Here is a 21391-nt window from a genome sequence, read left to right as displayed (position 1 = left end):
AACAGGATTTTTGTTTCGTTTGTTTTAAAATTTCCAGTCTATTAAAGGCAATACTTTAAAAAATATAACATAAATTATCTGACAAATTAGACATACAATATAAAAGCCCCACGCCTTATTTATTAGAGTCAGTAGATATAAAACTACTCTGCCAGTTGCTGTGTTTCTAAGTGATACATGTACGAAATTATCTCACTGCAGACTGGTACAAGACTGTGGGCCAGCACAGGTCGGAAGACCACTTGTGGGGTAGTGCATCCCTAAGCCCCCACTAGCTTCAGCTTCCTAACTACACTGCCTGTTTCCAGTCTGACTCCCACCCTTTTCCATTTATTCCATGGCTGCATGATCTTATCAGAGAGTGAATAAAATCTTGTCACCGCCTTTCTTAAAACCCTCCAACAAACACCATCTTATCAAATCACCCTGGCCTATGAAGGAGCTGATTCCTGGCGACCTCCAACTCCTCCCTCTCCCATTAATTACACACCAGTACCACTGATTTCCTTTTCCACCACCTCTCAGACACTTTGAGGCCATTTTGTCTCAGAGCCTCTGTTGTGGCTGGTCTCTGTCCCCAGGAGGCTCCTACCTCTGCTCAGAGCAGTGACTCTGCTTTTCACTCAGGTCTCACTAGAAATGTAACTCTGTTTCAAATAGCAACTCCCTTATACACATGTGTGTGCACACACACACACACACACACACACCTCTCAATCTACCTCTCTAACCCAAAACTCTATACTGTTTTCTTCCTACCTCCCATCACTATTGGAATATTTTCACTTACTTGTTTATATATATATCTCTCAACCAAAACATAAGCTTGATGAAAGTAGGAACATTGTTCACAAATAGAGCTCCCATCCTTAGAGCTTGGGTAGACTGTAGGTGGCCACAAGGCATTTGCGCAATGAATAAAAATGCCAACTTCAGCACCCAGCAAGCATGCAAAAGCTATTCAAGGAATGCTACCTTCCATTTTACCTCCCTTCTACTTTCAAATCAAGGCCCAGAAATTGTAAAATGCCATGGAGAGTAAAGCTCTAATTTCTTCCAGTCTTCTTTCAACCACACGGGTACTCCACACGTACAAACTGGCCTGGGAGGTAAAGCCATCCATTTGGAGTCTGGGACATACTGGAAATGACTAAGAAGCCAGAGTGGAAAGCTCTGGCACCTGTCTAGTCCCACCTAAATGGGATATCAATTTCAAGACTTTGTTTTTGTCAGTGATTCTGAATTGTCAGATCATCAGCTGCCTCCATAACCAAAAGTAATCCTTTCCACAATAAAATGCAAATGGTTCTCAGAGGATCTCCTGCTTGGGATTAGCTGCCTTGCACTCTATTGCCATGCATGCTTCAAAGTTGGCTGCAAATGCAAACTTACAGATAAGTACAAATCAAAATTAACAGCTCACTTTTCCCCTGGCTACACACCCTGCATTACACAGATAGCAAAACCCACTGGCACAGTATTCCTTATAGCTGATCCACATGGATAATTTTTGCTTCTAATGCCAGACTATATGACGATATTCCGGGACCTGTGGATATCTGTCTGGCTTGGTAGTTTTGCTGTGAACTTATATGTGCAAATAAAATCTGTATTTTTCAAATTAAAAATAAACCTCTAAGGCAATGGACTCCAAATTATTTATTAATAAAGTTGAGAAAGAACATAAGGGTGCATCACACTCAATACCATTTGGAATAAATATGAGACTTGGTTTGTAGTGGCCTCCATTTTCATCTCTGCTGCACGCCTCTCCCTGTTCTACAGAAGATTATAGATTCTTGTCTTGGAGAGGAAAAATACAAAATAGACATTCCTTCTTTTAAGATTGAATTTGTGCCTTTCTCATCTATCAGATTGTGTGCAGGAATTGGAAAGCAGCACAGAAGGGAATGGTTCAAAAAATAAAAAGGGACTTGGATTAGGGAAGGAGGATATATTCATATTTTGGAAGCCAAAGGAAAACACTACAATCCTGTTAGCACCCAGAAGGCACCATTTACAATGCACTATCTCCTTCATTGCAAAAAGACACACTTTGTATTTCTAGAGCAGTAAACAGCAGGTTCTACTGCAGGAATCCTTGAGGTTGGTACCTATGGCAACCTCATTTAAAATGTTATAAAGTTTTAAAACATCAGGAGTTTAAAGCAGTCATATGTACCTTTCTATATAAATTCAACCACACACACACACACACACACACACACACACACACACTCATGCTTGTCCACATGCTAATAGTAACTAATACGTTATACTGTGATACCTTCTGGAGTTTTACCATTGAATCATATTTCACAACCAGGTCAGAGAGTGAAGAAAAATGAAATATACAATCAGCCACAAGAGCATGTTTGTTGCCTAAAAAGTACATGTATACCACATGGTAAGCAACCATCTGAGTTCATCAAACCACCATATTACTTCCACATGGAGTATTTGATCAACACTTTAGAGATCCTGTTTGCACCAGACATTTCCAAAGTCAACCCCCATGTTTTTAGCACTCGCCTTCACACACCAAAGACTGTTAGTGCAAAAACCTACCACTTCATGCTGAGAAAGGTTTTTTCCTAGCCACAGGAAAGAGCACAACTGGCCTGTGTTCGGAGAAAGCCAAGAGGCTGGTGAGTTGATGTCCAGAAGCATCCTTTAGCCAATGACAAGCAGGGATTTGAATTATAAATACCTTAGCTTCTTCATAGCTTAGCAGGGATACGTTTCAATTATGTGCCCAGAGTCTGCAGGAGTTCTCCCCCGCCCAGACGAGCTCCAGCTATCCACAGTGGTCACCAGTTTGATTATACCCTTCCTGGCTTCACATTTTTCCCTGTCTCACTTTCCCACTTCTCTGCTTTCCTGATCTCACCCCCCACATAAACTACTAGATTCTAAGCCTTGTATCAAGGCCTGCCTTTGGAGCAGCACAAACTAAGACACTCTTCAGTCCTCATTCATTTCTGAAATGTAATTTTCATTAAATACTCTGGGACACCTGTCCCTTGTTACGGATTCCACAGAAATGTGATCCTCACCAAAAACCACAAGCATAGAAAAACCTCACAATTATGTCTGTATTTCTTTTTAAAGCATAAAGATGTTTTCTCAATGGTATAAACACCTATAACAGAGGGATGATTCTTTTTTTTTTAATTTTTTTAACATTTATTTTTTTTTGAGACAGAGAGAGACAGAGCATGAGCAGGGGAGGGTCAGAGAGAGAGGGAGACACAGAATCCAAAACAGGCTCCAGGCTCTGAGCTGTCAGCCCAGAGCCTGATGCGGGGCTTGAACTCACCGACCGCGAGATCATGACCTGAGCCGAAGTCAGAAGCCTAATAGACTGAGCCACCCAGGCGCCCCCAGAGGGATGATTCTTAAAACCAATAGAATAACTTTTATGAAAAGCTATTTGAATAGTTATAGCAGTAAATGGGACAGTAACTGCCTATCTTTTTTTTTCTTTTCCTACTCTGCACATATTTTCTCAATATATACTTTCCCTGAATTTTATTCTTTTGTGAAAAAATGTGCTTGCTGGTTATATCCAACAGGTATAACTAACATATCGAAATGAATATTTACTTAGTGTGTTCCATGCACTCAGCACTGACTTTTTAAAAACCTATACTGCAGTCCCCACAGTTTGTCATTCTGTGCAAGATAAGCCTTCAACCTATGAAAATATTTAAGAGAAATTAGAAAAAGTATTGAAGCATGAAATAGTATGGTAATTAAAAGACTTATGTAGAAACTTCTCTAAATGTCAAATGCTAAAAGTAGCAGGAGTTCAAAGAAGAAAGGAGGAAACAGGTAAAAAAGAGGTCTAGGAAAGTCTTGGTTCCAGATTTCATGTTATGTATAAATCCTTAAGACACTGACCTACATTTAAGCCTCAGTTTCTTCTGTCTGTTCTTGAATGGTTTGGGACAAACAGCATTAATATTCTCCTTGGTTATCAATAATTAATTCACTTGATCAACCCATCAATTAATATTTGTTGAGCATTCCCCAAATATACAACAAACAGGACAAACTTCTTGCCATCATTAAGATTGCATTTCAACAGGCAAACAGGGGCACCTGGGTGGCTCAGTTGGTTAAGTGTCAACTTCAGCTTAGGTCATGATCTCATGGTTCATGAGTTCAAGCTCTGTGTTGGGCTCTGGGATGACAGCTCAGAGCCTGCTTCAGATTCTGTGTCTCCCCATCTCTCTGCCTATCCCTCACTTGTGCACCCTCTTGCACTTGCTCTCTCTCTCAAAAATAAATGTAAGATAAAACTGCAGTTTTAAAAAATAAAATAAAATAAAAATAAAAGACAAGCAGTAAATCAGCCAGTAAATAAGTGTACTTATAATTTCAAGTAGGGGTGCCTGAGTGACTCAGTCATCTAACTCTTGGTTTCAGCTCAGGTCATGATATCAGTTTGGTGGGTTCAAGCCCCACATCGGTTTCCATAATAACAGTGTGAAGCCTGCTTGGGATTTTCTCTCTCCCCCTCCCCCATTCTGCTGTCTATGTCTCTAGATAGATAAATAAATAAATACATACATACTTACATAAAAAATATTATTATTTCAACTAATGTAACTCTCACAAAAAAAATGAAGCAGGCACAGTAGGGCTAGAGTAATGGAAGAATAATTATTTTAGGGTGGTCAGGGGTGGCTTCTCTGAGGAGCTATCATTTGAACAAAAGGAGCCAGCTCTGCAAAGAAATGAGAACAGGATATTTCAGGCAGAGGAAACAGCCAATGCAAAGGCAACCCCCGGGGTAAGAATAAGCTTAGCATGGTAAAGAAAGCATAAGACCACGATAAATAAAGAAGAGTGTCACAGGGACCAGATACTACAAGAGTTATAGGCTTGAAGTTTGCATTTTATTTTAGGGGAATGGAAAGCAATTGGAAAGTTGAAAATATCACTCTTGCTACGTGAAAAATAGTTTATGGGCTAAAAGAAGAAAAAAGACTGTCAGGAAGCTATTCTATTCCCTTGTTGGATGATGGTTTAGAAGTGAGAGGGTTTATATCAAAAAAAAAAAAAAGAATAAATCCTCCTAGATTTTTTACTTAAATAATCTCATGAACGATGGTACTGAGCACTAACGTAGGGTCATCTAGGGAAGGAGCAGATTATGGATGCGGACAGAAATCAAGAACCCACTTGGGGCATGTTGAGTCTGAAATGCTGATTGTACATCCCAATGGAGTCAGTTGGATATACCAGACCAAAGTTCAGGGCTGGAGATATAAATTGGAAGTCATCAGCAGTGAAAGGCATGTCAACCTTGGATTTAGCAAGATTAGGGAGAGAATAAAACAGATCTGAGAACATAATCCTGGAACATTCCTTCATTTAGAACTTAAAAAGGGGAAAGGAGACTAGAGGAGAAGTATGGAAAGAATCAACCACTGAAACAGAAAGAAAGCCAGGATAATTCTTCCAATTTATGTGCAACAGATTCCACCTGAACTCAAATGGAAACTCAGAGTCCAATTGTTTGTGGAAGTAGGACAATGATCTCTCCGGGGGGTCCAGCTATTAAAACTGATCACTAAATGGGCTCTGGTTGTATAAGAGAGCAGAAGGAATTTTGATTACAGGCCCTCCGGGGACAACCAACAGATGGAAAAAAGGAAGGACAACTGCACACCATCTACGCCACCACCCTGAATGAGCGCCTTCAAGTCTGGATGGAAGAGAATTACTGACTCAGATGGCAGAGGAGCTGGTTCCCTGGCAGACTGTGAAACACTGAGCAGCAAGAGTGCTGCTTCAGGTCCCGGTGAGCTCACTACTGAGATGTTCTCACTTGTGCACAGAGCTGCATGTTAGAAATCTGTACCTTACACAAAGACACAAGCGATCTCATGGAGGGAATAACAATGCTGTAATGACATTGCTTAACCACTCAACATTCTTGTGATAGCAGACTCCAACTCAAAATCAGTTCCTCTCCTGGATATTTTGTTCCTGATAGACAAGCCAGCCAAACCACATGCATGCTCCCTGTACTGGAGGCATAAGTTCAGATATAACCAACCTGTGTTGAAGAAGGATCCAGTCCATTCTGCCTCCGTTTTAGGGAATACAGAAACTGGTGGTGGCAGACCTAGGGCTCTCCCATCCAGATCCTTAAAGAGATATTTTCTTGGATCTTCACAATCTGATTCAGGGCAGACCAGTATTCCTAAACTTTTCCTGTGAAGATAGACAGAAAGCAACTCTCTCATTCCATAAGCAACACAAAGAAAACATATTTGTAGTGCCGCCATGAAAAATAAATGAGGATTTTATTATTAATAATGTGTTATACATAGATAAAAAGCAAAGCTCTATAGAGAATTTTATTTCCCTTTTATATGGGCAAAAAGAAAGATATTCTTGTAACCAAATATTCCACATATCTGAATATATAATTTTGCTTCAATTGCTAATTTTGTAAGAAGCAAGATATAATGAAGTGTTCTTAATTCTAATATCTACTAAATATAAAATAATAATTTCTTTATGAAACTTCAGGGACTTGCAGTATTTTAAGATTATTACTATAAATTTCAATTCTATTTGTGCTATATACAAACAAGGTAAAAATAGATATTCTCATTCAACATGTATCTATTGAATACCTACTACTTACGTGTTGGAGAATACAGTGGTGATAAAGATAGACATATTCCTATACTTTCAGAATTTAGAGTCAGGCAGGGTATATAAACAAGTTATAGGCAATTATAGCATTGAATTATAGAGAATTTATTTGATTCCCCCTGGTCTAATAATTTTAGGTACCATTGGTAACAACATTAAATATTTATGGTATGCCAACCATGTGTCAGTTTTAATAATATAAAGAATCAGATGCTAATATCATTTAGCTTTATAACTATTTCATCCCATAAGTAAGGCATGAATGAACATAAAGAAAATTGGGCAAAGAAAAAAATGATAGAATAACACAAATTGAAAATCTCATAATGTTTTGGTACCATAAGAATGGGTCAGGGATGGGCATTAAAATGAGATTACTGTTGGGCCAAACACATTAACTTTCTAATCAGGACAATTTTTCTTGATTCTTTTCTTCCAGCTAAAGGAGTTTGCCCAATATTGTGGAGGAAAGAAAGTAACCCATTCTCCCTGCTCCTAACTTTCCCACTCTCTTTTATGAGAAAAAGAATTCCTCATCTAGTTTTCAGAGAACATATGTTCAAGAACAATAGTTACAGAAGGTCTACATGCCAAAATCTAAGCCACTTCGTACAGTTCAGGGATTCCTGGCAACAGACACAGTCTCCTTCTACCTCCTAGTCCCTGCTCAAGGGTTTCCAAGCCTCCTTCAGAAAACTAGTGACACCATACTCCATGGAAGAGTCAAGAATTGGGGTAAATTTTTTTCCAGTGATTTTGAAAACATCCCAAAGACGTATCTATAATAAGGATAAACAATGAAACAATATCAATAAAACTTTGCATTCTATCACTTTTGTTCCCTCTTTTAGCTAAAAACTGTCACAAGGCTCAACCCAAATTGAAGAGAGAAATAGCCTCTATCTCTGTTGTGAGAGAGACTGAAAAATCTAACAAAAGGCATGACTGTAGGTGGGGTAAAGAATTGGGGCCATTCAATCAATCCACCTTATCTTTCCAGAAGAACATATTTCTATTCACACTGATGATTTTATTCTCTTTTTCTAAATATGGTTAAGGATTTGAGGAATTGACAAATATTTCACAAACATGGCTTATTGGAAATACTAAAACTGGTACCTGGTCTGCAAAGGAGGAAAGTAGAACTTGTTATTATCTTTGATATTTAGCATTCTGGTCCTCTCTGCTGTAATAGGATGCACGATTCCAGTGTTCTCTACATTGGGCAGGATGCAGACATCTAGGTCATCATTATAGCAACTCTTCACAAAACTAGAAAAGGTGACATCTGAAAAAAATTTTTAAGGTATCATAATATTGGATCATATAAACTATCTACCACAATATGGACTGTACAACTAAATATTCTTATACCAGTGCAGATCTAGGAGTAAGTTTAAGCTGTCCAGGGTAGTTCCAGGAAGTTAACATAAATCCTGACTTAAAATATCTGTAGTTCTGGGGCACCTGGGTGGCTCAGTTGGTTAAGTGTCTGATTTTGGCTCAGGTCATGATCTCATGGTTTGTGAATTGAGTTCAAGCCTGGTGTTGGGCCCTGTGCTGACAGCTCAGAGCCTGGAGACTGCTTCAGGTTCTGTGTCTCCCTCTCTCCATTCCCCTATCCTTCTCTCTTTCTCTCTCTCTCTCTCTCAGATATAAATAAACATTAAAATAAATACATAAAATAAAATATCTGTAGTCCTTCAAGATGTAGACACTATATACAAAAGATAAGAGTATATTCCAACACATTAAAGTCTCAAGAGCAATACTTTTCATCAAACTTTTGATCAATATCCAATGAGGAATGAGTACAAAAGAGACCTGATGGAAGAGTAACATCATGGGTTGTGGCCTGATTCTAATCCAGGCTGCCTACCAACTTTACTAAACGTCAGTGAGGCACAATTTCTGCATCTGTTTCATCCTTTGTATAATAGAAAAAGCAATACCTACCTAAGAGAATTGTCATATAATCAAATTAAATAATCAAATTAAATAAAGTTCTTCAACATGAATAAAGCAGTGACTTTTTAATTTTTTTATTTGAGAGAAAGAAAAAGGGGGAGGGGCAGAGAGAGGAGGAGAGAGAATCCCAAGCAGGCTCTGTGTTGTCAGTGAAGAGCTTGACTCAGGGCCATGAGATCATGACGTGAGCTAAAATCAAGGGTTGGGCGCTTAAGAGACTGAGCCACCCAGGCGCCCCAAGCAGAGATGATTTAAGGAGCCACTCACTGTCATTATCACCACTGTGGTTATCAATAGCAAGCAGATTATCAATTGGACAAGAAGCCCTAGGGTACATTTTACCCTCTTGTTGATATAATTTCAGAATGCTATCAAAGATTCTATGCACAGATATATGAAACTACATTGCTTATAAACCAACCATCATACCTTGAATTTTCATAATTCCTGAAATTGAATGGTCATTCCTGACTCTGTGCCAGGGCTCCTGAGGCCACTGATTTGGTTCTGAGGTGAATACAGGCCATAAAATCCCAACTCGACCTCCTCTTGGATTGGAAGGAGCTCGATCTGTTGAAGTCACATTGGCAGCGCGAGGTTTGACTCTGTCCTGAATGCAATCAAAAGAAGAGCTAGTGGCCACAATGACTGAATTCCTAAGTACAATCTGTAAATTTTCAATGTGCCTCTGAGGAGCATAAGACATGTATACTGTTGCCAAAAGACCAATAGCATTATCTACCAGAGTGATGTTCTCTATCTCCACACTGTTTTCCACATGTAGCATGGCACCGTAGTCAAAGTTCTTAAAAGCTAAGAAGCCAGAAATACCGGTACAGTTGTCTAGTCCATTTTCCTTATAGAGATGAAGGCCATGGAGGCTTGAGTGGGCCACGTTGTCAGACCAACGAGCTTCAGGAGAGGAACACCTGTACCCTCGGATATGAAAGCCCAGTCTTTCTGATCCTGCCACGACATTGCCAAAGAGGTTGATGTTCTTTGCCTGGTTCACTTTGATTCCTGCCACCCAAACAGTGGACCATGATGACTGTGTCATCAGAACCAATAGGTTATTAGAGAGAGAGAAGTTCTGACCCTCCAAATCTATGCCATGGCCAACTGTGCCAAACACTATATTGTCATTTAGAACGATCCCATGGCTGGCTGCAGCACGAATGCCCCCACCACAGCTTTGGTGCAGAGTAGAAGAAATTATCCAGGATCCTTCTGATGCATTAGTAAGTTCAATGGATGAATGCAATGGCGACCCAAAGTTCTGAATTTCCACATTTGAAAGTTGAAGAACACCTGAAAACAAAATGAATATTATCAGGTACTTTCTCCTTCCTACAGAAGGCAAAAGATTGACCCATTTATGGGCATCAGGAGATGCAAATTTGTTAATGTAATAGTTTGTTCTCAACACCAGAACTATATTTCCTATGATGAGTCTCACTAACAAAATATGAATCATTAGAAATATCACAGTAATGCATGAAAGGTTTTATGTGCCATCTGAAGAGTGTGGCAATAGAATGGAAGGACAGGAAGGACAGATAGGGAAGAGAGAGAGGCTTTGGAGATGAACCCAGCCAGCCAGGCAATTCTGGGTATTTGCCTCCAGGGCTGGTCAAAGACCTGAATTACAATGAAGAGAGTGTGGATCCCAGGTTTCCTCTCGGTGACCGTGTGAAAAGGCTATCACCATCCCCACAAAGATATTGCGTGAAGGAATATCATGGTCAATTATATTAAAAAAATACTTTTAAATCATTTTAAAGACCCCGTAAAATCTTTTCTGTTTTTATCCTAGCCACACAACAGCCCCTGTCTCATTTTGACAATAATAAGATTCTCTACATCGTTTATGTCAGGAGAGGATAGTGAATTATTTAGTCATACTGGGAAATTCATTTGTACTAATTTAAGTGGATATTATAAAACCACATTATGAACTACACCCACTAGGTTGATTTAAAAATATAATGGGCATTTATATGTCAATGTATATACTTTTGGTAAAATAGATTAAGAACATGATTATAGAAAAAAATGAGGTGAGTTAACAACTATAACAGGTGACTCTCATATAGCCTTCTTTGGTATCAGGGACTGTTTTAAGTCATTTATCAATATTGTGTGTGTGTGTACATATGTGTGTGCATACGTGTGTGTGTATGTGTGTGTGTGTGTGTGTGTGTGCGTGTATAAACTCTTACCTTCACAAATTCTATGAGGTAGGTGCAATTATTATCCCCATTTCACAGATAAGTAAACTGAGGCAGAGAAGGTTTAATAAGTAACATGCTAGACTTGGACGTAGGCAAATGCATTCAGGGGATATACTATTAACCAGCACGCAGGCACACTAGGGGAAGTGGGAGACATGGTAGAATAAAAGGAATAGCTACTCAATGGGATTTACACAACTGGGTTATAGCTAATGTGCCAGTAATTAGTCATGTGCCCTTAGCTACCTAGGTCACAACTTTATCCGTCACTTGGTTTCTTTTTTTTTTTTTTTTAAGGTACTGCCAAAGGTGACCTATAAAGTTATTTCTTTTATTTAAAAGGGAGAAAACTATAGTGTTTTAGTAATAATATTTAAAGCTCAAAGGTAGTCCAGACTAAACCCTCTACCTTCCACCCTCCCTTTTCACAGAGGAGAAACTAACACCCTTGCAAATCGGCTGCCTTGAAGGACTACACCATCATCTGAAGGAAAGATGAAGTGAAAGACCATGTATGTCTTTCTTGGTAGCCAGACACCAGCATTCCAACATATCTAAATTTCTCAAATGACAGTGATTAAGGAGGCACTGGTGGATGGAATAGGCATTATCACAGAATGATAAAACATCCAGAAACTACTTGTCTGGTGGTAACATTTTTTATATAGTGTCCCTCACCAGTAGCACAGAGCTGAAAGGGCTGTTGAACCTGTCTCCATATGACTATGGCCCAAAGGACACCAAATGTTAGATTCCACACATAAATAGCTTATTTTGTAGAATGGAAGGTGGTTCTAGAATTTCAGTCAAGGCAATATATCAGTATTATTTTAATTAGTGTTTTTTTAACATCTTATACTTGCATGGTTATAATTCACAGTTTTAAATTGCACAAAATCTTTTTACTTATATGCATTTTAACCAATGGCTGAAAGCTAATCAATAGTAAATACTTAAAATGTCTTGAGCATTTAAGTGGAGAATTCAGTAATGTTTTTTCCTATATTTCCTTTTGGAAATAACAATTCTAAGTACAAGTTGCTGGATGTTATTGGTCATAAAAAGAATGATGGGGTACCTAGGTGGTTCAGTTGGTTAAGTGTCCAACTGTGGCTCAGGTCATGCTCGCACGAGTTTGTGAGTTTGAGCCCGGCGTCAGGCTCTGTGATAACAGCTCAGAGCCTGCTTCTGATTCTATGTCTCCCTGTCTCCTCTGTTTCTGCCCCTCCCCTGCTTGAGCTCTGACTCAAGCTCCCTCATTCAACTCTTGGCCTCATTTTCCACCCTACGATTGTTCAATACCCATAGCTGGCATCCTTGACCGGTAACCTGCAAATTCCACCTCATCGAGGTCCTGAGTTACATTAAAGAAAAATACAAGGCTTCTTAATTTAGTGTAGGAAACTGGATTGTATTCTAGAACAGAAAAGGGACATTAGTGGAAAAACTGGTGGAATCTGAGTAACGTCTTGAATTCGGTTGATAGTAACACACCAGTGTTCACTTTTTGATTTTGACAAACGTACCAGAGATATGGCAGATATTAACAATAGGGGAGACTGAACAAAAGGAACCCAGGAACTCTCGTTACCACAGATGCAACTTTTCTATAAATCAAAAATGATTACAAAATTAAAATTTATTTAACAAGGGCTTAGAAATTCAGGCTTCAATTTGGATGTTACCTCTGCCACTTTCTAGCTGGATGACTTTTTTTACTCTTCACTTTCCTCATTCCCATTTATGCAGCACTTAATACATAACAGTTACTATACTTATGAAGCAGCAATGAAAGACCCAACCTTATCCTCAAGTTGTTTGCAAGCTTCTGAGTTTTACAAATAAGCAGGCAATTTTATCAGTGACTGTTTCCTCATCTATAAAAATGTTTCACTCACAAAGATATTAAAATTAGATGAGGGGCACCTGGGTGGCTCACTTGGTTAAGCGTCTGACTTCAGCTCATGTCATAATCACACAGCTCCTGAGTTTGAGCCTTGCATCAGGCTCTGTGCTGACAGCTCAGAGCCTGGAGCCTGCTTCAGATTCTGTGTCTCCCTCTCCCTCTGCCTCTTCCATGCTCACTCTCTGACTCTCTCTCTCTCAAAAGTAAATAAGCACTAAAAAAATTTTGTAAAGATTAAATAAGATAAAATAGGCATGGAAACCACCCTTAATCCCAGTCTATAACACCTCTTCCTCTGGGGATGATTTAAGAAACCCTGGATCAGCGATGCCAGAGGTTCAGAATCACATCAGTCTTGCTGCTCATTCAGCACTGGCTTGGTGCTAAACTGTCAGAATTGGTCTTCTAACTTGTTCCCGTGACCATTTTCCAGCTTGGCCTGCAGTTTCAATGAAAGGAGGCCCTGTCTCATTTCTAGAAGACCAGGATTCAGCCTGTGTTTCAGTCTTCTAAAGCATGGTTTCTCAATCTCAACACTATTGATGTTTTGAACCAGAGAATCCTTTCTGGTGGAAGACTGTGCTTGCATTTGTAGGGTTGTAGAATGCATTGTGGGATGTTTAACATCTACCTACTAGGTACCAGAAACTCCCCCAAGTTGTGACAAGCAAAATGTCTCCATGTATTGCCAAATGTCTTTTGAGGGGAGGCGAGGAGAGAAGTCATTTCTGTTAGAACTCGTGGAAACAGATCCTATGGAGAGAGAGTTTGTTCCACAGGCCAGGAATCCTGAACTTTTGATTTAAGGTACAAACACTGCCCTTTACCTTACTGGAGGAACAGATGTGCCAACAAATGGTGTTTCTTTCATACTCAATATGTTTGGTAAGTAGTTAGATCCTTTATTCCAGACCTTTTCAGAGTCTTTTTTTATATTCACATATTCAGTGACTTTCTAAGATGGAGGTACAGTGACAGCCTTTCCCAAATGTATTTGACCAAGAAACAATTATGGAATAATACCTAAGGAACACAAGTTTAAGAAAAAGGTCCTAATGAAATAATTGTGCAGCATTCAAATAGAGTTCAAGCTGCAAAGAAATGAGAAAGATTGAACTGATCCTTAAAGCAGTCTAGAATATGGAAATCATTTTTATTTAAATTTACGCTATTAATTTATAGCATGAACTGAGGCCTGCCATCAGATACAGCATGCTACTGGGAAAGAGTAATAGAAATTCAGGAAAGAGATAAAATTCAAGTGGTCATTAAATCATCTATAATTTCAAAGCAGAGGAAATTTCACATCTGCTGAAGATGTTTTCTTTGAGGTAAAAATGTGCATATGTGCCGATTGCTAGTATATTATTTTAACGTCACACTGATAATTAAGCACAGATTATAACTGAAAATTCATAGTTCCTCAGAGCACAAAGGAGCCATCTAATTTTAACGTTTTGTTTTATAAAGGAAAATTCTCACAGCTGGAATTTCTGAGTGTCCCAGATGAATAGGCTCTAATCGGTAATGCCTAATAACTTAAAATTCCGTTTACCTGAAAATTCTTCACTGTTGGACTTTCTAAAGGACCCCACAAGTAGTCTCGCCCTGCATGATGAATCAGGCTGGATTTGTATATTTCGGGTCAAAAGTCCAACCTCTGCAGCCAAACGAATGTATCGGCCATCCTCCATGACATGGACGCTTCCTGTGGCAATAGGAATTGGGCAAGAAAAAAACTTTAAAAACCTATTTCAGAAATTGCCAGCTGGGGACCCAGAGAACCTGACAAATGAAAACACTCCTTTCCCCTCGGAAGTCCTACCAACATTAAGGATGCTTTTCCTCGGGCATTCTCCACAAATGTCAGCTGAGAAATGAAAAGCTCGTTCACATGTCTCTCTTTGGGATCAGAGTGAGAGTGTTGGAGCAAGAATTCATTTCTCCTTAATAACTGTGGGTACTGGGACAAGGAAGTCAGGGCACACCTGTCCAATTAGTGGGGTCCCTAACCTCCTTCCTTAAATTCATAGGCGTGTGACTTGAGTGTGCAGTTATACATTGTCTGTGGACCTCTTTCATGACAGTGAAGAATTCCAGACCGACTGAGGCAGTGACAGAGCTAAAGCAGCAATATATAGGAGTAAAGGGACAAAGAGCAGGGGCAGCATCCTGTTGTGATGGGTCTTAAGTTCAGCACTACCTGAAGGAGCCTCCTCAGGAACAGGAATGGAGCCCCTTTATGGTTTGTTCCACTGCCCTCGATTTATAAGGCACCTTGCATCCTACTGGCAAAGAATACTGAATATTTCTCCCCTCTCTTCCACTTAAAAAAATCATCTTCAGAACTATGATTTAGAAATAGATTTAGACATAATCTTGTTGAATGCATGTATTTATCTCTCTCATATCAGAGACAAAAAGATATTCCCTAACCATTCTGTTTCCATGTTTTATTATTTATTAGAGTTCTTAAATTAAATGTATTTATTAGACTGAACCAGGAAACTCATGGCTATTTATCATTTATGTGCAAATATTTTAACTGTACATAGTGTATAAAACTCTTCACACTTTTTTTGAGGAAATAAAAGTGTTTGGCTGTTTATCTTTCTTTTTGTTAATACTAGTAGTAGTCAGTACATAAAGTATCTGGAAGGACACATCCTGAGCATGAAAAAAGAAGTCATTATTTACAATAACTACTGTATTCTAAGTGGTTGTGTGAGTCAGTGTGCCAAGAAGTGAACTGGAAATTCAGCTCCCATGAGGTTTATTCTGGCTAAGCCATGAAATTACCCAGTGACCTTGAACAAGATGCTTAATTTTTCTGCTTACTTCTAGATTTGCCATTAAAAATAAAAAACAAAACAAAACAAAATCCTTCACATCTAAGTGTTCTTTAAAAGTTAGGCAATAAAATTAATGAAGGAATAGAGGTAAAACCTTCTAGGACAGGTCTAGGGAGCAGCAAGGTATTATCCATCCTTCTGAATGGCCATTGGACACAGGATCCCCAGTCAGGTTGCTGTACGCATTCTTCCTGGTCCATCCACTTTCCTTAACCAACAAACCAAAGCCTTACCAATGTGTCGGTGTTTGAGCCATTCATAGATCCTAATATGGTGAGCCTTGACTTCTTTCACAGTGAGGACTTCTGCTTCGTGAGGCTCATAAGAAGAGGAGCTAAGGATGATTTTGTCATGGGGTTGCCAATCCACTGTGTCCTCAACTATAATTCTGTAATAGCATAAAAATGGTATCAAATATACTGAGAGTGCAACACGGATCACCTACTAGTTCCAAAGAGAAAAGGAAATCCACTACAACCACCAATTCCCACCAAGGAGATTGAGTTAGAAATAATAAGCCAAGACAGAGAAAAAGGGCTTTTGTGAAAAATTTAATGCTCATGAAATCACTGGTCTGGCTTATGCATACAAGGATAGCAAAGATATTCTCCAGCCATGAAGTACATGACAAATGAATAAGCGTAAAAGTTCCAGTTTAATATACGCCAACTACACATGGTTTCTTAGAATGGGTATCTTCTTCCCTGATTGGGAAACAGTTTGAATAATAAAGATATTTCTGAAAAAAAGCTTTTCTCAAATTTTCTGAAGAACTATTATGCCATTTTTGGACAACTTATTATCATGCATTAAGTCTCATACCTTCATGGTCAGACAGATATAATGTCTATCCTAAAGGTGTCACATATTAGCTACATGACCTTAAGAAGTCACATAACTTTCCTGAGTTTCATATCTTCATGTGAAAAATGACAATATCGAAAGCTTCCCTCTGACATCCCAGTGCTAGTGTAGGGACTAATGGTATACATTTATTGAGTGTGCTGTGTTCTAAGCGCTGTGGCTGTCTCCACAATATAAACAGTAATAGTTTGATCATTTTTGTTTGTTTGTTTTTTAACTCCCATCAGGTAAAACTTTTGTTCAGTCTTTCACTGCCGCCTAGCTTTTCCTAGTGAATATGTCTGCTTCACAGTCATTGCCATCTTCAATGGGATAAGTTTATTTTAATAACCTGACTCTTTTGTTAGCATCCACATTTTATCCAGCATTGACAATAGATTCTCCTCTACCTTTCAATGTTCATCCAGGCAACGGGTCCATGAAACATCTATTGATTGAACAATTGGTATGCACCAGACTCTCCAGTAGGTGATAGAGGCAAAATGGTAAATAAAACATGTCATTTGTATTTTTTAATAGACTAGATTTTGACTAGTAGACATCTTTAAAGAGTTTACTGCAAGGGAGGAAAAGTACACAATTTCTATATAATATGAACACCAAATAAATAAATAAATAAATAAATTACAGGGGATCGTTTGTGGGCCAATGGTAAGAGTCTGCTGTGAACCAAAGATTGTAATGAATTCACATCTGTGCACCTGAGGTTGGAGAGTCAGGGAGAGTCACAGAGGAAAATAAAAAGATTACTATCAATTGTTGCAGTTTTAATGAAAGAAATTAGTCTTATCTTTGTTCCTGATTTGTGGTGATACCTAAGTTACAGAATATTAAAGCAACTGCTGGTTTTTAAAGGCAAAGTAACTAACGTCCAAGAGATAAGAGGCACCTGGGTTGCTCAATCAGGTAAGCGTCCAACTTCGGCCCAGTTCATGATGTCATGACTCATGAGTTCAAGCCCCACATCAGGCTCTGTGCTGACAGCCAAGAGCCTAGAGCCTGCTTCAGACTGCTTCAGATTCTGTGTGTGTCTCTCTCTGCCCCTCCCCTACTCACTCTCTGTCTCTGTCTCTCTCTTTCAAAAATAAACATTAAAAATATTTTTTAATTATTAAAAAAAATTAAGTCCGAGAGATTAAATAACAAAACTGAAGACTAGTTTGAATTAGGACAAGGGAAGGCTCCTGATTAAGTCCAGTTTCTTTCCACTAAATGACATTGCCTCACCTGTCTGACTTGTAGTCCTTCCCTGGCTAAATGGTAATGAAAAGCAATACCCCCACATCTCAGAATGATATAAAGATAATCCATGAAATTATGAAAAGTCTGTGACTTATACAATGGAATACTATGGAGTCATTTAAAAGGTACACTGTTGCAGAGCATGAATTATAAGGCATTTTGTTCATGATGTACGGAGTAAAAAAATCAGAATATAAAACAATATGCCCACTTTGTTTTTCAAATAAAAATAACACACACACACATACACACACACACACAAGAAAGGAAAGATACACTGTAAAATGCTAGCCCGCCTATAGATGATGAGTTAGTAGTGATTTTTCACTTAAGTCTAAGTTTTCTAATTTAACAGGTAAGAAAAAAATACTTTTTTAAAAAGAAAATAAGGCTATGGATATAAAGTCACACCAAAGTCAATAAGCAGCACAATTGAAACTGTCAGTATTACCTGGATAATCTTTTTTATTATTATCTATACTGCTGAATAAAATTCTTCAGACAATAGGTACCATAACGTTCTGAAGCGTTTCTTGTGAAAAGAATTGAAACTCATTTCTTGTGGACACAGGGAATTTTTAGGGCAGGGTCTGTGAGTTCTAAGCTCACCCCGAGACCGTCAGCCACAGTGTGGTCTCTCCACAGGACACAGCACAGCAATATATGAGATCTTTTTCCCAGAGGCCCATGAGGCAACAGGAGGGCTCACACCACTCCTAGGGACTTCCAGAGAGCTCCACCCAGGCCTAAAGAGAGCCCCTGACCCTGGAGTTGGGTGGTATAAGTGTCCCTCCGCCTCTCTCTCAGGATGCCTGCTTGCAAGCCCCACCTGGTTGGGCCAGGATGTGTGTGGATGACTGCCCCCAGCCAGTCAGCTCCTGCTGGGACAGACTCCATCTTTCACCCAGACAGCCCTTGCTACAGCTCTGGTACTTTCTATATGGGGAGTAGTTGTGTGCGATGTTGGTAGGAGAAAGAGCCCACCCTGCTTGCCTGTTTCAGACTATTTTTGTTTAGAAAGTAGTGCATGTTCTTTAATGTACAAAAGACAAGAGTGAATGAAACATTCTCACATTTATTTACACCATTATCTAGTTCTTCATATTAACTCTAAGTGGGTAGTAATTTAGGGATTGAAAAAGAAATAAAAACCAAAAAGTTATGTTCTACCCTGTCTATTCTACATTGTGTCTACACTGTGTACTCACAGAGATGGCTACTTTTACTTCACCGTGCAGGAATTTAATTGTACATAAAACTGAACCTCTCAGAGCTGAGAGAGACTAGAAGCAATGGGTCCATATCCCAGTGCATTATCCTACAATTTAAACAGTGATGCAGCTACCAGCTTGTAACTTTTAGGGACTACAATCAAGGCAGTGTATGATATGGTAAGGATGGATACATGTCCTTATACATTTGCCAAAACCCACAGAATGTACAACTCAAAGAGCGAACCCTAATGTAAACTAAAACAAATAAAATCTCATTCCCCAACTTCCTTAAATAAGGCTTCTGCTCCAGCCAGATGAATTTGCTCACTCTCTCAGGAAATAGCTATGTGCTTCTCACCTGTCACTTAAAATACTATTGTCCTTACCCTGCCCTTCAGCCTCATTCTTAAAAATTGACTGAAGTTCCTTTCCCTTCAAGAAATCTTCCCATGGGAGTCGTTTCACTGAACACCCAACCCCTGCTTCTGTTCCACCACAATCTTGACACAATGGATACTGCTGCCTTGCAATTGGTTTTATACTCTTGCCTTCTGTGGCTATTCAACTCTGATACTGTAAGGTAATATTTAATGAAAATATGACTACCTAGTTATATAAACCCTATATCACATAGCAATGTTCTCAACAAAAAGAAAAAAAGACCTATTGAAGTTAGTAGCCCAAATTTTATATTAAACATATAAATGAACTTATGGTGACCTTTTCGATTAAGGCTTCTGAAACGTTTTAAGTTCACGAACATTAATCTCTCCTCTATACTCCAGAAGCCCTGGGAATCTGTATCTCATAAGGACTATACATATATGGCAAAGGAGTATGGCCCCTTCTGCTCTGCGTCCACATAGCCACAGTGGTAACTTCAAAGAAAATGGTGGTCCCAATTATCAATAACTTAGATGGTTCTGTTGGTCTGGGTGAGTATCAGTTTTCCTTAAATTCCAACATCCACACTTCCCACTGATGGTCTTCTACTATTTGGTTACCCTTCAACTAGCCCAGCTATCTGATTAATACTAATAAGAGTCCTATAGCTACAGGGGACAAGATAGACCTTTCTGTTCTGAGCAAAACACACCTAAAACAATAAATAAACAAAAATATTAAAAGAGCTGTTTGCAACATAACTGGACCCAAATGAAAACCATATGAAAAGACACAGGAAACTATGAATAATCACTGCAAAAGTCTCCCAAAGGAAAACCTTTAAAAATCTATAAACAAGATGCCAGCACAGTTTTCTTTATTTAGGCACTAACATTTTATCTAGTTTTGAGAAAATATCATATTTTTGGCCAAAAGAACATAATTACAAAAAAAAAGAAAAAAATGTATAGTTTCAAATTTCATTTAAAAAGTTTTTACAACCATGCATAAAGCATTCATATATAAACACCTACAACTTAAATGGATTTGTTAACTAAACATCAGGGAGGTCTTAATGATGACAGCTGCATTTGACCACAGGCTCAATGTCCCAGATGCCAACATGTTTTCTTCCCAGGAACAGGGATAGCCATAGATAGACTTTTAACACTGAAGGCTTGCTTTTACACTTCCGTTTTTTTTTTTTTTTTCATTTTTTTCAGTTCCAGGAAATGTACTGCAGACCCTCAGCTGGCATTAGACTATGTGAGGTATTGAAGAAATGGAATTCTGTAGCGATGCAGACATTGACGATGATAGGAAAAACTATCAAAAATGGCAACTATTTGTCTACCTGGCTTCCTTTCTCCTTTATTCGATGAAATCCGCCACGTCTTTTCTGAGATCTGCTCTCCTTAACCGCCAACCTAATTAAATGTCCTAGTGAGCACTACTGATTATAATTCCACAAACCCTTTGCTGACAGGCGGGCAAGGGATCTAACCTGCCTTTGTTTGGGAAAGTCCATCCCTTGGGCTTCATTTTATCAGCTTTACTGAGGTATAGTTGACCAACAAAATATAAGATATTAAAAGTGCACAATGTGATGATTCGGTATATGTATACGCTGAAAAAAGATGACCCTCATCAAGTTAATGAACACATCCAACACCGCACATACTTACCTTTCTTCATGTGAGAATATTTAAGTTCTACTCTCTTAGCAAACTTCAATTATACAATACAGTGCTATCAACTACAGTTGCCTGGACTTTTGCACAGAAACTAAGGGGAGAGAAAAACTTATTCTCTCTAGTGGTAAAGCTAGGAAAAGCCTGACAGGTCTGGGTTCACTTGTACCCTACAGAATGTAGAAACCTTTTCTTCCATAGATGCAAATGAGGTTGAAATAGAGAAATTAGAGAGTTGTGGGAGGTCCTGGCACAATCTCCCGAATGGATTAGAAAGGCTACTTTTATTTATTTTTACTATTATCACAATAACTAGCATGTCCCGAGACAAATTATGAGCCAGAAACTGGCTAAGCACTTT

General features: G+C 38.8%; 1 protein-coding gene across 11 annotated transcripts in view; it reads right to left on the bottom strand.

Annotated features, from left to right (window-relative positions):
- The window catches only part of PKHD1 (PKHD1 ciliary IPT domain containing fibrocystin/polyductin), a 482749-nt gene that overhangs the window by 126846 nt on the left and 334512 nt on the right, over nucleotides 1–21391 (bottom strand). For 10 of the 11 annotated variants that reach the window (XR_008298567.1, XM_053222692.1, XM_053222697.1 and 7 more), the window contains 5 exons: nucleotides 15869–16023; nucleotides 14339–14491; nucleotides 9076–9954; nucleotides 7798–7966; nucleotides 6071–6228 (listed from right to left, as the gene is read on the bottom strand). Coding sequence is in view for 10 of the 11 variants with exons in the window: in XM_053222692.1 (XP_053078667.1) it covers nucleotides 6071–6228; nucleotides 7798–7966; nucleotides 9076–9954; nucleotides 14339–14491; nucleotides 15869–16023 (1514 nt within the window). In the remaining variant the exon portion in view is untranslated. The remainder of the gene's footprint in view (nucleotides 1–6070; nucleotides 6229–7797; nucleotides 7967–9075; nucleotides 9955–14338; nucleotides 14492–15868; nucleotides 16024–21391) is intronic. The other variant, XM_053222699.1, reaches the window with a different exon arrangement.

The sequence above is a fragment of the Acinonyx jubatus genome, chromosome B2 (genome assembly GCF_027475565.1).
Source record: "Acinonyx jubatus isolate Ajub_Pintada_27869175 chromosome B2, VMU_Ajub_asm_v1.0, whole genome shotgun sequence".
NCBI classification, from domain to species: domain Eukaryota; kingdom Metazoa; phylum Chordata; class Mammalia; order Carnivora; family Felidae; genus Acinonyx; species Acinonyx jubatus.
This window is presented reverse-complemented; position numbering and strand designations above follow the sequence as displayed.